We start from the raw sequence: 15,868 nt of genomic DNA, 5'->3' as shown, positions 1-15,868 counted from the left end.
TGATGGTGACTCCACCACCTCCCTGGGCAGCACATCCCAATGGCCAATCTCTCTTTCTAGGAAGAATTTCTTCCTGACATCCAGCCTGAACCTCCTCTGACACAGCTTGAGACTGTGTCCTCTTGTTCTGGTGCTGGTTGCCTGGGAGAAGAGACCAACCCCTACCTGGCTACAACCTCCCTTCAGAGAGTTGGAGAGAGCAAGAAGGTCTCCCCTGAGCCTCCTCTTCTCCAGGCTAAGCAACCCCAGCTCCCTCAGCCTCTCCTCCCAGGGCTGTGCTCCAGACCTCTCCCCAGCTTTGTTGCCCTTCATCTGGACACCTTCCAGCATCTCAATGTTCTTCTTAAATTGAGGAGCCCAGAACTGGACACAGGACTCAAGGAGTGGCCTAACCAGTGCTGAGCACAGGGCACAATGACCTCCCTGCTCCTGCTGGCCACACTGGTCCTGATGCAGGCCAGGATGCCATTGGCCTTCTTGGCCACTTGGGCACACTGCTGGCTCTTGTCCCAGTCCCTCCATTGCTGCACAGAGAGATCACAGAATCATGGAGTGGTGTGGGTTGGAAGAGACCTTAAGGATCATCCAGTTCCAACCCCTCTGCCATGGTCCTCCCACCAGCCCAGGTTGCTCATCCAACCTGCCCTCGAACACCTCCAGGGAGGAGGCAGCCACAGCCTGTTCCAGTGTCTCCCCACCCTTTTCTCTCTAGCCTGGAGCCCACCACCACCTCCTCCTTTCTAATCTGACAGGCTCTTTTCACACTGCTACTTCCCACCTCACTGGAGAGAATTTCTTCTTATCTCCAGTCTCAGTCTGCCCTCTTCCAGCTCAAAGCCATTGTCCCTTGTCCTGTCACTCCAAGTGCTTGTCAAAAGTCCCTTCCCAGCTCTCCTGGAGCCCCTTCAGGTACTGGAAGGCTGCTCTAAGGTCTCCCTGGAGCTTTCTCTTCTCCAGGCTGAACAGCCCCAACTCTATGGATGCTGGGCTGTGTCCCTGGGGTGCTAGTTGGGCTCGTTTGGGACTCTGGGGCTGGCAGCTCCTCTGCAGGCAGGTGTGTGGTGAAAGCTCCCAGTCCCAGCAGGAAAGCAGAAACTGGAGAGTGCAGCAGGTGAAGTGCCTGTGCCATAAAAATTAATCAAGCTGGAGGTGGGGAGGTTGCATTTAATCTGTAAGTGAGTTAAGTTGAAAACAAGGTGGTGTGGCTGGCTGCAGAGAGCCTAATCCTATATTCATTACAGCTTAGGCTTAGCTTCCCCTGGCTGGGAGGATGCTGTTTGTGTCTCTGCTGTGGAGCCCTCCGAGGGGAGCTGTGCTCTGCTCCGGGGAGACAGCCAGGGCTGATCCTGGGGGAATCTCTGTGCTGGAGGCAGGGCAGGGACATTCCAAATCCCAGTCCTAAAGCACTGCCTCATGGCAGGCCAGAGAGGTCCTTTGCAGCAGCTAGCAGCAAGGATTTCTGTTTCCTTTCACGTGCTTAGCCCCAGTTTGGGTTGTATTTTATTCCTCTGCACGCTGGCATATCATTTTCCCTTTCATCTTCCTCTTCTCCTTGGCAGAGCTGCAGACTAAAACCTCCCTCTGCTCGTAGAAATTCATCTGGTTTTGTTCATGGCCCTGACAAAATGGTTTCTGATGCTAAACCATCACTCAGCTTTCAATGGCCATGTTTGCCTTCCTCTGATGTTTCAGCCTTAATGAAAAAGAACTATAATACAAGATGCTGCACAAGGGCCTGATTCAAATTTGATTAAGGCTTTCTTAGGCTTGGTTGCCTTCACTGGGGTTTAAATTAGGCTCTAAACCCGTGACCTGAGTGGAGCTTTTTTGGAGTGGCTTATGGGAACCCACAGAGTGTTATTTAAACTGCTGCACAGTGGCTTTGGTTAAGGATTTCCTGGTGGTTTAGCTGCACCTTCTCCATCTTCTCCTCAAGGATTCCACCTTCTCCTCAAGGATTCCACCTTCTCCCCAAGCACTCCATCTTCTCCCCAAGGATTCCACCTTCTCCCCAAGGATTCCACCTTCTCCCCAAGAATTCCACCTTCTCCCCAAGAATTCCACCTTCTCCTCAAGGATTCCACCTTCTCCTCAAGGATTCCACCTTCTCCTCAAGGATTCCACCTTCTCCCCAAGCATTCCATCTTCTCCCCAAGCATTCCATCTTCTCCCCAAGCATTCCACTTTCTTTTTGATGCAGACTATCCTTGGACCCCGTTTTATCTTCAGTGAAGCTGGGTCCAGCTGCATTGTTCAGAGCCTGCTTTTAATGCATGTGTGTGGAATCTGGACTCCACACAGTGTGATGAAGGATAAACAGCCTCAGGTTGTGCCACAGGGTGGGGTTCAGGGTGGGTATTAGGAGCAATGTCTTCACTGAAAGGGTTCTCAGGCACTGGAACAGGCTGCTCAGGGAGGTGGTGGAGTCACCATCCCAGGAGGTGTTGAAGGAACCTGTGGCCATGGCACTTTGGGACAGACAGGAGAAATGTCTTCACAGAAAGGGTTCTCAGGACTGGAATGTGCTGCCCAGGGAGGTGGTGGAGTCACCATCCCTGGAGGTGTTTAAGAAAGCTTGGATGTGGCACTTGGTGCCATGGTTTAGTTGATGAGGTGGTGTTAGGTCATAGGCTGGACTTGACAACTTCAGAGGTCTTTTCCAGCCTCACTAATTCTGTGATGGCCAAGGTGGTGTTGGGTTGATGGTTGGACTGGATGACCTCAGAGGGCTTTGCCAGTCAAAACAATCCTGTGATTCAGCTGGTCAGGAAGGAGGGGGTCTTGTTTCTGGAGGGGGTCTTGTTTCTGACTCAGTAGCTTGAAAAGTTAACAGGGACTGGCCTTGGAGAAGAGAAGGCTCCAAGGAGACCTTATTGTGGCTTTCCAGTATCTGAAGGGGGCTCCAAGAAAGCTGGGGAGGGACTTCTGAGGGTGTCAGGGAGTGAAAGGACTGGGGGGAAAGGAACAAAACTAGAAGTGGGGAGATTGAGATTGGCTGTTAGGAAGAAGTTGTTCCCCATGAGGGTGGTGAAAGACTGGCACAGGTTGCCCATGGAGGTGGTGGAAGCCTCCTGCCTGGAGGTGTTTGCAGCCAGGCTGGATGTGGCTGTGAGCAACCTGCTGTAGTGTGAGGTGTCCCTGGCCATGGCAGGGGGGTTGGAACTGGCTGATCCTTGAGGTCCCTTCCAGCCCTAACAATTCTCTGATTCTAATGAGCTTTCCTGCACTCACTTTTGAGCCCTCACTCTGGGTGCTTCACCTGCCAGCTCTCTTCCAACACACTCTCCCTAACCAATTCCAACTTTTCTTTGGCAGCTCTACCAAGCCACACGTGTGGGAACCCAGGAAGGCTGCAGAATGGGATCCAGCAGGGGACAAGCTTCAGCATCGGGGGCAAGGTGCGGTACAGCTGCAACCCAGGCTTCTTCCTGGAGGGCCACGCGCTGCTAACCTGCCGGGCCAGCTCCGAGAACACTGCCTCCTGGGATTTCCCTCTCCCCTTCTGCAGAGGTAAAGTGCCTTCCCTCTCTTCCTCTGGAGCAAGCCACAACGAAATGGGGCTTAATGAGCCTCCCTGGAGGTGTTCAAGAAGCCTGTAGCCGTGGTGCGGTCGTGGTAGTTAGGTCATGGTTGGACTCCCAGGATCGCAGATCCCAGGATGTTAGGGTTTGGTAGGGACTTCTGAAGATCATTGAATCCAACCCCCCTGCCAGAGCAGGACCAGAGAATCCAGCACAGGTCACACAGGAACACATCCAGATGGGGCTGGAAAGTTTCCAGAGCAGGAGACTCCACAGCCTCTCTGGGCAGCCTGCTCCACTGCTCTGTGACACTCACAGTGAAGAAGTTCCTCCTCATGTTGAGGTGGAACCTCCCATGCTGTATCCACAGCCCCTTGTCCCATCCCAGGGTGCAACTGAGCAGAGCCTGTCCCCACTCTTGACTTGAGCTTCAAGGTCTTTTCCAACTTTATTGGTACTATGATTTGGGGCTGAGAAAAAAACACCTCCATGGAATTGTGAGTTTGATTTGCAAGACTTGAGAACTAAACACAGAATCATAGCATCAATAAGGTTAGAGAAGACCTCAAAGATCATCAAGTCCAACCTGTCACCCAAGACCTCATGACTACTTGCCCTCCAGGTCCAATAAGGAGTGGAGGTTCTTCTTGCCCATAGAATCAATAAGGTTGGAAAAGACCTCAAAGATCATCGAGTCATGATGGATTTAATGTTGAGGTTCCTCTTTACTGGATTCCTTCAAGCTGCCAGGGTTTGGGTGGATAGTAGGAAGGGTTTGATGTGCTCAAAGTACTCAAAAAAATCTGCACAGCTACTTCAGATTCAATTTGAAGAGGAGGCCTCAATCTTCACAACTCCCTGAAAGTAGGTTAGAGCAGTGGGGGTTGGTCACTTTTCCCTAGTAACAAGCGGTGGGAAGTGAGGAAATGCCCTCAAGTTTCACCAGGAGAGGTTGGATATCAGAAGAAGCTTCTTCACAGCTCTCAAACAAGCTGCTGAGGGAGGTGGTGGAGTCCCCATCCCTGGAGGTGCTTCAGAGACACAGAGATGTGGTGCTGAGGGACATGGTTTAGCCACAGCCCCCAGCCTTGGGAGAGTTAGTGAATGGTTGGACCTGATCTTAAAGTTCTTTCCCAGCTAGAATAGAACAGAATAGAATAGAATAGACCAGACCAGACCAGACCAGAAGAGACCTTCAAGATCATCGTGTCCAACCTATCATCCAACACCACCTAATGATTTGCTATGGCTGTTTGTGGGGGAGCAGGATCCCTCTCCATCAGCTGAGGCACCTCCCCAGACCCATGCAGGTTTTCTAGCTCAAAGTAAGACAGGATTTTGTGCTTCCTGCAGTGTCCAACTGGTTTCCCTCCTGGTAGTCTCCACAGTGATGCTTTGCCTGCAGACAGCCAAGAGTCTCTGCTGATGTGCTGGGGAGTGCTGCTTGGGGTGGGGCCAGCACTCCTCAGGTGGGGGCTGCTTAATGGGAGATAAAACCTGGCTTTGTTTGAAACAAAACAGGAGCTTCCCTGGAAAGCCTTTTGGGGCAGGGGAGCTGCTTGCTGATTCTCCGGAGCCATGAGGGAGTGGAGAGTCTGTAAACACGGGAGTGTCTGTGGTGTTACACCAAAACAGTTGCTGCTGCTTTGAAGCCTTTTCCAACCTCAATTCCTTGTGTACTTCGGCTGAGCATCTTCTATTGATTCCTTTTATTGACTCTGCTTGTGCAATCAATCAGCAGTTCTGAGCTGCAGCATCAATTTGGAATTCAAAGTGAGCAAATATTGTTTGCTCAGTGTGTTTTTAATGCTTGCCTGAATGAGTTACAGAGCAGTCAGATGTGCTGCTGGCTGGAGCTCGTGGATGTTTCCCTGGTGTGTGGGGGCCAAGGGCATTTTACCCCTCAAGTGGTATTATCTGGGCTGCATCATGTGGCTAGCAGATCCAGGGAGGTTCTCCTCCCCCTCTGCTCTGTCCTGGTGAGGCCACATCTGGAGTACTGAGTCCAGTTTTGGGCTCCCCAGTTCAAGGTCAGGGACTTGGTGGAGAGGGGTGGGCTAAGATGACCTTTAAGGGTCCCTTCCAACCTCATCTGTTGTATGATTCCTTGAGAGGGTACAGCAAAGGGCTGTGGAGATGAGGAGGGGACTGCAACATCTCTCTGAGGAAAGGCTAAGAGAACTGGGTCTGAGCAGCCTGAGAGGGGATCTGATCGATGCTGATCAATACTCCAAGGGTGGGTGTCAGGAGGGTGGGACCAGTGGTGCCCAGGGACAGGACAGGGGGTAAAGGGCAGAAATGTGAACATCAGAAGTTTCATCTAAATATGAGGAGGAAATTCTTGAATTTAGGGTGGCAGAGCATTGGAGCAGGCTGCCCATGGAGGTTGGTGGAGTCTCCATCTCTGGAGATGTTCCAACCCCCCCCTGAATCTGTTCCTGTGTGACCTCCTCTAGGTGACCCTGCCTTGGCAGGGGGTTGGAACGAGAGGATCTTTAAAGTCCCTTCCAACCCAAACCATTCTGTGGTTCTGTGATCCACAGAGCAGCTTCTTCCAGTCTGGCAGCAGCCTTCCTGTGGAGGGGGAGGGCAGCATCTTCTCCTTGCCCTACTGTTATTCAGACATTAGTGTGGTGACCCCAATAAGTCAGGGATGAAGTCCTGAGGCCAGCAGGTGTTGAAGCTGGGGGCTGGCACTGCTGTTGCTTTTGTGGTGCCTGCTGCACATGGAGCTAAAGACCATTTTTTGCCCTTTTCCTTTTTTTTTTGTCTTGAGCTGCCAAACTCCCTGCTAATTTTTTGACACTGCTGTTCCAATCCCAAATCCAGCACTGCTGATGGTGGCATCTGACACAGCTCAGAACAGGGGAGTATTCCTTTCTGTGGTGCCAGCATCTTTTTGATAGATTTGGTCCAGATCCTTCGAGACTTCCCCTCAAGTCAAACTCCCAAGGCATTTTTAGAGGCAGGAACCAGGAATCATCTCCTGTAACATTTCCTGTTCCAGGAAAGCAGAAAGTAGCCAAGACAGGCTGCAGAGCAACTTGCTGAGTCTGAAACCCAGCTGCCAGGTGGGGGTTGGTCTCTTCTCCCAGGCTGCCAGCACCAGAACAAGAGGACACAATCTCAAGCTGCACCAGGGAAGGTTTAGGCTGGGTGTTAGGAAGAAATTATCCTTGGAAAGAGAGATTGGCCATTGGGATGTGCTGCCCAGGGAGGTGGTGGAGTCACCATCCCTGGAGGTGTTTAAAAAGAGCCTGGATGAGACACTTGGTGCCATGGTTGAGTTGATTAGATGGTGTTGGGTGATTAGGTGGTGTTGGTTGGACTTGATGATTTTGAAGGTCTTTTCCAGCCTGGTCTATTCTATTCTATCCTTTCCTATTCCTATTCCATTCCTATTCTATTACCATTCCATTCTATTCCTTATTCTATTCCATTCCATTCCATTCCTATTCCTATTTCTATTCCTTTCTATTCCATTCTATTCCATTCCATTCCATTCCATTCCACCCTATCCCTATCCCATTCTATTCTATCCTATCCCATGCTATCCTATCCCATGCTATCCTATCCCTATCCCTATCCCTATCCCATTCTACCATAAGTCAGCTCTCAGCAGTCAGGCACTGGTGCTTGGCTGATAAGCTGGGGATACAGACTTGGAGCTGCTACTGCAAGGGGCAAGAAGATTTGCCCACTGACAGAGAGGGTTGTGCTGCCTTCTGCTGGGCTTTTCAAACCTGTCACCTGAAGGAGAAGAAAAAAATCCATTTCCTTGAGAGAGAAGAGATCTTTGTGGGCTGTGTAGCTTATAATTAATTCCATCAATATTGGCTTGCTGGTGATTGCCACCTGAAAGTCTGTTAAATGCATTTGTAACTATTATTTGTCCAATCAAAGCTGGAGATGGGTCGTGCTGCTGGGTCAGGTCCCAACAAATTGAGATGAGAAGTGCTTTCTAGCTCAGCAGGTCTTAATCTTGTTGCTGCTCTCGTGGGAATAGACTTGTCCAATGTCACTGCAAAGGACAATGCTGGGTCTGGGGACTCTGTCCTCTCCTTCCCCCTCCCCTTCTCCAGTACAATGGCAGAGGTATGAGACAAGTGTTGAAAACAGTCTAAGGCTCTGCTGTGCTGATCAATAACCTCCTTTGTTTTCTTTGTGCTCTTTTCTTTGAGCTTGTCTTCCAGTTGAACATCCTTTTCTCTGTGTTAGTGGCCTTGTCTCTCTTATGGTCTTCATGCATTGAAATAATCGAAGATGTAAAGGAATGGATGGTAGAAAAGAGTGAAAAACGTACCAGGACAGCTACATTTTGCAGGAGTGCTGTGGCCTGGCTGCTTTTCCTTTGTCAGTGTCTGCACTCCCTTTTCAAAGGATGATTTGGGGTTTTTTTTCTTCTAAAGGACAAGGTAATCTTGATGAGGAATCAAAGAATGGGTTGGGTTGGAGGGGACCTTCAAGAGCATCCAGTTCCAACCCCCCTGCCATGGGCAGAGACACCTCCCACCAGCCCAGGCTGCTCAAGGCTTCATCCAGCCTGGCCTTGAACACCTCCAGGGGTGAGGCATCCACGACCTCCCTGGGTGACTCATTCCTGTATCTCACCACCCTCACCATGAAGAATTTCTTCCTAATCTCCAGCCTAAATCTGCCCTCCTCAAGCTTTAATCCATTGCCCCTTGTTCTGTCACCACAAGCCCCTGTACAAATATCCCTCCCCAGCTCTCCTGTAACCCCCTTCAGGTGCTGGAAGGCTGCTCTGAGTTCTCCCTGGGGCCTTCTCTTCTCCAGGCTGAACAGCTCCAACTCTCTCAGCCTGTCCCCTTAGAAGAGGTGCTCCTGCCCTTTGCTCATCTTTTGGCCTCCTCTGGACTCACTCCAACAGTTTCCTTGTGTTGAAGGAAGGGCTGTGGGCAGGAATCACCCTAGAGTGGTGAGACCCTGGAATGGGTTGTCCAGGGAGGTGGTCGAGGCCCCGTCCATGGGGGTGTTTAAGAGCAGGCTGGATGAGGCTCTGTCCAGGCTGATCTAGTGTGGGGTGTCCCTGCCCATGGCAGGGGGGTTGGAACTAGCTGATCCTTGTGGTCCCTTCCAACCCTGAATGAAACTATGAAACTATGAAACTATGAATTCCAGCTGCAGAGAGAATGGCTTGGTGAAAGCTGTGCAGAGGCAGGGAGAGCAGCTGGTGCTGCAGCTCGCCAGTGGGTTTGAAAGCTCGGTTAGATCAGGATTGATTCTTGGGCTCGCAGCTAAACGAGACTATAAATTCAGGCTGCAGTGCCCCTGCTCTGCTGAGTTATGCTTCTTGCTTACGTGGCAGGAAGGATTAAAACTGCAGTGATCTCATTCAGGGAGCACCAAAGCAGCAGCAAATGACATCTCCAGGAGCAAATGAGATCTCCGTGCCGACGTGCAAAGGAGGAGAGGCGCGGAGCTGGGTGGCAGCCGTGGCTGCCCAGCGGAGAGGCTGGCTGTGCCTGGCAGACTGTGGGTAACTCTGAAATTTGCCTCAAGGACTGAAAGTCCTCAGCAGTTCTGGGTCAGACTGGAGAACCTGGCCTGAGCTGACATTTGTCCCAGCAATAGAATGTGTGGCAGAAATTCCTGGGGTGGTTTTAACTCGTTGTGCCTCCTGTGCTTCTGGGAGAATGGTTCTGCAGTCACAGAATGAAACAAGGCTTAGGTCTTAATCTAAACAGGAGTTTAAGCTCAGTCCTACAAGTCTAGAAAGCTGGGGAGAGACTTGTTACAAGGGGTCGCAGTGATAGGATAAGGGGCAATGGGTTGAAGCTTGAAGGGGAGAGATTGAGACTGGAGATGAAGAAATTCTTTCCAGTGAGGGTGGGGAGACACTGGAACAGGTTGCCCAGGGGGGCTGTGGATGTCTCCTCTCTGGAGGTGTTCAAGGCCAGGCTGGATGAGGTTTGAGCAACCTGGACTGGTAGGAGGTGTCCCTGCCCATGGCAGAGGGGTTGCAACTGGATGATCCTGAAGGTCCCTTCCAACCCAACCCATTCTCTGGTTTTTCTCATGCAGCAAAACCCCAGCAGATTTGGACTGCTGCTGCTTCCCTCCCTGCTGCAGCCACCAAAGCAACAACCCTCCCCTGCGGCAGTTAGATGCCAAAAGCCCTGACTGCCACATTGGGAGGACCAAAAGTCATCCAAATCTCTTGCGTTAGAAAGCCTTCCATGCATGCAGGGAGAGAAGTCTTGCCCAGACCGTTTGCTGGCTGTAAGTAGAACTGTGATAGGTTTATGATGCTGGTAGGTGGCTGAAGGGAAACTCCAGAAGCCAGCTGAAAAGTGGAGAGCATTTGTGGAGCTCCATCTTCAAGCATATCAAATATGCATAATCTCATTAGAAGGGGTCTGCCTGACTGGAACTCAAACAGCTGCTTAGGCTGCACTGTGCCCAAAATAATTGGAGGGCTGTGCAAGAAGCTGATGGAATGTGTTTAAACAAGCAGCAACAATCTCTACCAAATTAGGCAGTGTGCATTTAGTGCTGGCTGGGAAAGGGAACAAAGTTTTCATTAAATACCCTTTTGCAAGATGTTTTTTGAGGCATTTAAATGAAAGTTGCCCCTGGGCAGGGACACCTCACACCACAGCAGGTTGCTCAGAGCCACCTCCAGCCTGGCTGCAAAAACCCTCCAGGGATGAGGCTTCCACCACCTCCCTGGGCAACCTGTGCCAGGCTCTCACCACCCTCATGGGGAACAACTTCTTCCTAACAGCCAATCTCAATCTACCCATTTCTAGTTTTGCTCCATTCCCCTCAGTCCTGTCACTCCCTGACACCCTCAAAAGTCCCTCCCCAGCTTTCTTGGAGCCCTCTTCAGATCCTGGAAGGCCACAATTAGGTCTCCTCAGAGCCTCCTCTTCTCCAGACTGCACAACCCCAACTCCCTCAGTCTGTCCTCATAGGAGAGCAGCTCCAGCCCTCTGCTCATCCTCATAGCCCTTCTCTGGACAGCTTCCAGCACCTCCAGATCCTTCCTGTGATAAGGGCACCACACCTGGATGCACTTGTTGCTTGAGCTCTTGGGGGGGTGGGTTTAAGGGCTCTGTGTAAACCTGAGCTGCACAAAAGCATCTTCCTAATGAGCAGCAAGCGTCTGGCCAAGAGCACTTAGGACCTTGAAGCTGGAGCTGGCACGCAGAGGCTGGGTTGCTTGCTGATGGCTCATGGTAGTGGTGCAGGACCTGATTTGCAAAGGCACTTGGAAGGGTTGCCTGGGGCCAGCAGCAGGCAGGCAACAATGATGTTTCACATATTAGGTAGGAGATAGCTGCCCCTCTGGAGCTCAGTGTATCTGCAGAATAAATTGCCTCTTCAGATCCCCATGCCTTGCTGAAGCAGCTAATGACCTTGCTCCTGCTCTGTCTTGCTGCTGGCCATGTGGGCTGAGAGTTCACTGCCTAAGAATCTCTTTTGCACCCATTTCTTGCTAGCATCTGCAGGGGCACTTATTCAGGAGAAATTAAACGTGAGCACACCAGCAAGCTGGAGAATTGTGCTTGCCCCCTTTGACTGGGCTCCAGCCAGCCTCTGAAACTCATTCTCATTCTGTCTGTCAGAGGGAGGTGGCTCTGGGAGTAACCTTTTGTCCTCTTTTCTTTTTGCATGGACCTTCTTCGGAGGTCCCCCTGTGAACCTTGTGCAGGATGCCTCAGGGTTTGAAGGATTTTTGTGGGGCTTGGACTGGCTGAGAGATCTTTCAGCCTTGTACTCATTGATGATTCCAACTGCACTTCAGTGCCTGTGAATAATTCCCTGACAACACAATTGCAGCAAAAAGGAAACTCTGACTGTTGGAAAGGAGTGCCAGGGAAGAGAGCATCGAGCTGGGATTTCAGTGGCTGCTGGAATGGCCCAGAAGGGGTTGTCTCTCTTCTTACAGGTCCAGTTTAGTCATAATTTCTGCCCTCTGCCTTTCCTACTTGCTCTGAGCTCTGCCATGAGCAGCAGCGTGCCAGCCTGGTGTGAGCACAGAGCTGGTTGCAAAGGGTCATGTCCCCAGTTCAAGAGGGACAGGGTTATGCTCCAGAGTGCCCAGCAGAGGTTATGTGGATGATGTCTGGGGCTGTTTAGCCTGGAGCAGAGCAGCCTGAGAGAGGATCTGATTGATGTTTATAAATATCTGAAGGGTTGGGGGCCAAGAAGAAGGGGCCAGGCTCTTTTCAGTGGTGTCCTGTGATAGGAGAAGGGGTAACAGACACAAACTGGAACCTAGGAAGTTCCCCCCTCAGTGTGAGGAGAAACTTCTTTACCCTGAGGCTTCTGGAGCCTTGCAGCAGGCTGCCCAGAGAGGCTGTGGAGTCTCCTCCTCTGGAGACTTTCAGGACCTTTCTGGATGTGTTGCTGTGTGACCTGCCCTCAGTGACCCTACTTTGGCAGGCAGGTTGGACTCAATCTCCAGAGGTCCCTTCCAGCCCCGCAGCAGGCTGGGACTCTCTGCTCCTCCCTGGGGCGTAGAGGTGGCAGTGCAAGCTGTGTGTGGTGTCAGTGCAGTGCAATCAGCCTGCTGTTCAGATGGTGTTCCCATCTCCATCATCAGTCCCTGGGAAGTGTGTCTGTGCCTTCTGCTTCCTCGGGTGGCTGGCTGTGCTGGGGGAGCAGATGGCCATGAGAAGGAGAAGTTGGCATGTGTGTTGGCCTGCCTTTTGTCGTGCAAGTCGCATGGAGAGAAAGGCTGCAAGTTTCAGAGCTCATAACATTTAAAACCCTCACTCCTTCTTTAGTATCATAGTATCAGTCAGGGTTGGAAGGGACCACAAGGATCAGCTAGTTCCAACCCCCCTGCCATGGGCAGGGACACCCCACACTAGATCAGCCTGGCCAGAGCCTCAGCCAGCCTGGGCTTAAACACCTCCAGGGATGGGGCCTCGACCACCTCCTTGGACAACCCATTCCAGGGCTTCACCACTCTCATGGGGAAGAACTTCCTCCTCCCCTCCAGCCTGAATCTCCCCACCTCCAGCTTCATTCCATTCCCCCTAGTCCTATCACTCCCTGAGATCCTGAGCAGTCCCTCCCCAGCCTTCCTGTAGGCCCCTTCAGATACTGGAAGGCCACAATGAGGTCACCTCAAAGCCTTCTCTTCTCCAGACTGAAAGCTTTTAGGCTAAAAAATGAGTCTGGGAGCTCAAGAATCCTCTTTGGCATCCCTGCAGGGTTGTCCTGCCCTTTCCTGAGGTGCTCATGGCCCATTGTGCTGAACAGCTGTTCTCAGCTCCGCTCCATTTCTCTTTGGAAGAGGAAGAGGTTGTGTGTGTGTGTTGGTGGGGGGTGTTTGTAGGCTTTTTGGCTGCTTTGTAAAAACCTTTTTGTAATGAAAAGAAGTGTTTAGGATGTAAAGCCCCAAGCTCCCTGACTAAAGCATCTGAAATGCTGCTCTGTAGTACAAGTTGTCAAGCTAACAGGCTTTGCTTAGCAGCCTTCCAAGGAAATGCTGCGTGTACCAGAGCAGGGAGCTGCCCTGCTGCTGGTCACATGGATTCTTGGATTCCTTCATCTTCCTGCCCATGTTCTCTTTAGATCCTCCTCCTTGACTTGCTCTGATAGCTCCTGCTGATGAAATGCAGCCTGTGAAAATCACAGCCTCCCCGAAATTAGTTCAGGCTGGAAAGGACCTTTAAGGTCATCGAGTTCAACTGCAAAGCCAGCACTGCCAGGTCACCACTAACCTTAGCACCACACCTGCACAGCTTTGGAACTCCTCCAGGATGGGCACTCCAGCATTGTTTCAGGCCTTGACAGCCCTTTTGGGGAAGATATTGTTCCTCATGTCCAACCTAAACCCACACTGGTGCAAGCTGAGGCTGTGTCCTCTCGTCCTCTTGCTTGTTCCTTGTGATAAGAGACCAACCCCCACCTGGCTCCAAAGGATCCAGCAGCACAGAAGCTCCTGTGCATGGCCAGGAAAGGTCATTGCTGGATCTTTGAAGTGGTTAAGCTTTTACCACCATGATTTTGGGAGCAGCTTGCACTTCCTTGAGGTCAGAGCGAAGAAGGGCAGGCATGAGACACTCCTTTGTTAGTAAACACAGTGCTTGTTGTGCCAGCCCTGTCATCCCAGCCCTTGGTGGTGTTTCTGTGGCTGGTGAAGATGCTGTGAGCTGGAAACCAACCTTCCTCCCTGCTATGGCAGTAGAGTTTCCATGAGTCTGTGAAACCCTTCTCAGCCCCTGAATTCCTGGTGGTTTTCCTCCTGCTTGGTTGGCAAAGGAAAGTTGGCAAAGGAGATGGGAAGAGAACACCTTGGAGGATCCTAATCAGGGATAAGGGATGGAACAGAAAATCCTGGCAGGATGTGAGGGAGTCATGTCCTGACAGCAAGAGGCTTTATGCTGAGTGCTGCCTCTGCCCAGGAAGGTGGTGGAAACTCTGTCACTTGGGGTGTTGAAACAAATCACTTCTAAGTGTAAGGTGGGGAATAAGCTGGCACTTGGCAGGAGACACAGCCTGACCTGACAGGATTATGCATCCCTCAACACCTCTGTCTGTTCATGCTGCTGTAGTAAAACACACCCTGGATAACAACAACAACAACAACAACAAAAAAGGCAACTGGGGCTCTTAAAGCTTTGCTTTGTGTTTGGCTTTCTTCTTCTTTCTGCATTTGGGCCAAATCTGATGTCTTGTGTTCTGCTTGCAGCCGATGATGCTTGTGGAGGGACGCTGCGGGGCCAGAGCGGAATCATCTCAAGCCCTCATTTCCCTTTGGAGTATGGCAATAATGCAGACTGCACCTGGACTATTCTGGCTGAACCTGGGGACACCATTGCTCTGGTGTTCATGGATTTTCAGCTGGAAGATGGATATGATGTTTTAGAAGTTGCTGGAACGGAGGGATCTTCGCTCTGGTAGGTTCCCCCTGGCCGTGCTTCACCATGGTCTGCACATTCGTGTGGTGCTCAGTGATGACTTCATAGATTCATACAATGGTTTGGGTTGGAAGGGACCTCCAAAGGTCACCCAGTCCAAACCCACCCCTGCAGTCAGCAGGGATATCCTCTGCTAGAGCAGGTTGCTCAGAACCTCATTGAGCCTCACCTTGGGTATCTCCAGGGGCCTCAACTACCTCCCTGGGCAACTTGTTCCAGTGTTTCACACACACACACACACACACCCCCCCCCAATCCAATGTATTGAATCATGGACTCATAGAATGGTCTGGGTTGGAAGAGACCTCCAAAGGTCACTTTGTCCAACCTCCTCTGCAGTGGGCAGGGGCATCCTCAACTAGATCAAGCTGCCCAGAGATCTGTTGTGCTTCAGGACAGCTGTCATCAAACACTTAGACAGAGGTGATTGGTACTCATCTACAGGCAGGGAAGGAGAAGCCATGGTCCTAGCTGGTTTTGTGTGCACAGATCCAGACTTGCTAGGATCACAGAGCACTGGGGGTTGGGAGGGATCTCAAAAGACCATCTAGTGGCAAGGTGGATGTTTGGAGTGAACAGAGTTTGCACCTGAACCTGGGGAGCTCCCAGCTGTTTCCAGCCACAGGTTTGTAGCTGGTCCCTTCTAATGAAACTCCCTGGGCTGCTTTGTTTGCTTGCTGTGCTTGGGGCAGTGACCACTTGAAACCCTCTTCTTTGCTGTCAGCTGTAGATGGGAGCCTGTTAGAAGTGATAGAACATGGAAAGAATCCTCCCAAGCAGCCAAGTCTTCACCTGACTCAAACCTTGTCATGCTCAAACCTTGGGGTGTTTTTGGTGGTGGTTTTTTTTTGGGGGGGCTAATTTGTTTTCAGGTTGTTGTTAAGCAGGATGCTGACAGCCTGACTTTGCTGGTAATCAACTCCTGCAAGTGTGGCTGTGCATGGGTTTGTCCTTTAGACAAAAGGCAGAGTACAGAATGTCAATACCCTTCATCCTGCTCCAGCAGTGCTCTCAGGAGCACTGCTTTCATCCATTAGAAATGCCACACTGAACATTTTTCTCCCTCCCCCCTCCCCCCCCCCTTTTTCTGATGCTCAAGATCAGTTTTGTGGAAGCTGATGTGAGGGCTTGCAGAAGGAGTTTGACCATGGTGTTTGTGTTGCTTCTGTAGCAAAGGACATCTCTGCCCCTCGTTCACTGCACCCAACAAATCTGCCTGCCCTCAGTAACTCACTGAGAGTTTGCCTTTTGTAGCTAAGCCATGTGGAAAAGAGTGAAACTCAGGCTGGAGGAGAGAAGACTGAGAGGGGATCTTGGCAATGCTTATAAATATCTGAGGGGTGAGGGGCAAGCTGAAGGGGCCAGCCTCTTCATGATGGTGCCCAGTGAGAGAAGGGACAACAGAATGGAATAGAATAGAATTAACCAGGTTGGAAAAGACCTCAG

General features: G+C 51.2%; 1 protein-coding gene across 1 annotated transcript in view; it reads left to right on the top strand.

Annotated features, from left to right (window-relative positions):
• CSMD2 (CUB and Sushi multiple domains 2) overlaps positions 1–15,868 on the top strand; it is a 376,465-nt gene that overhangs the window by 108,793 nt on the left and 251,804 nt on the right. The window contains exons 4-5 of the mRNA XM_068159296.1: positions 3,316–3,510; positions 14,194–14,401. Coding sequence (XP_068015397.1) covers positions 3,316–3,510; positions 14,194–14,401 — 403 coding nt within the window. The remainder of the gene's footprint in view (positions 1–3,315; positions 3,511–14,193; positions 14,402–15,868) is intronic.

The sequence above is a fragment of the Melanerpes formicivorus genome, unplaced genomic scaffold (assembly GCF_026170545.1).
Source record: "Melanerpes formicivorus ecotype bairdi unplaced genomic scaffold, bMelFor1.0.p_v2 SCAF_45, whole genome shotgun sequence".
Classification (NCBI taxonomy): Eukaryota; Metazoa; Chordata; class Aves; order Piciformes; family Picidae; genus Melanerpes; species Melanerpes formicivorus.
Note: the sequence above shows the minus strand (reverse complement) of the source record. Positions and strands in the feature narration are given on the sequence as shown.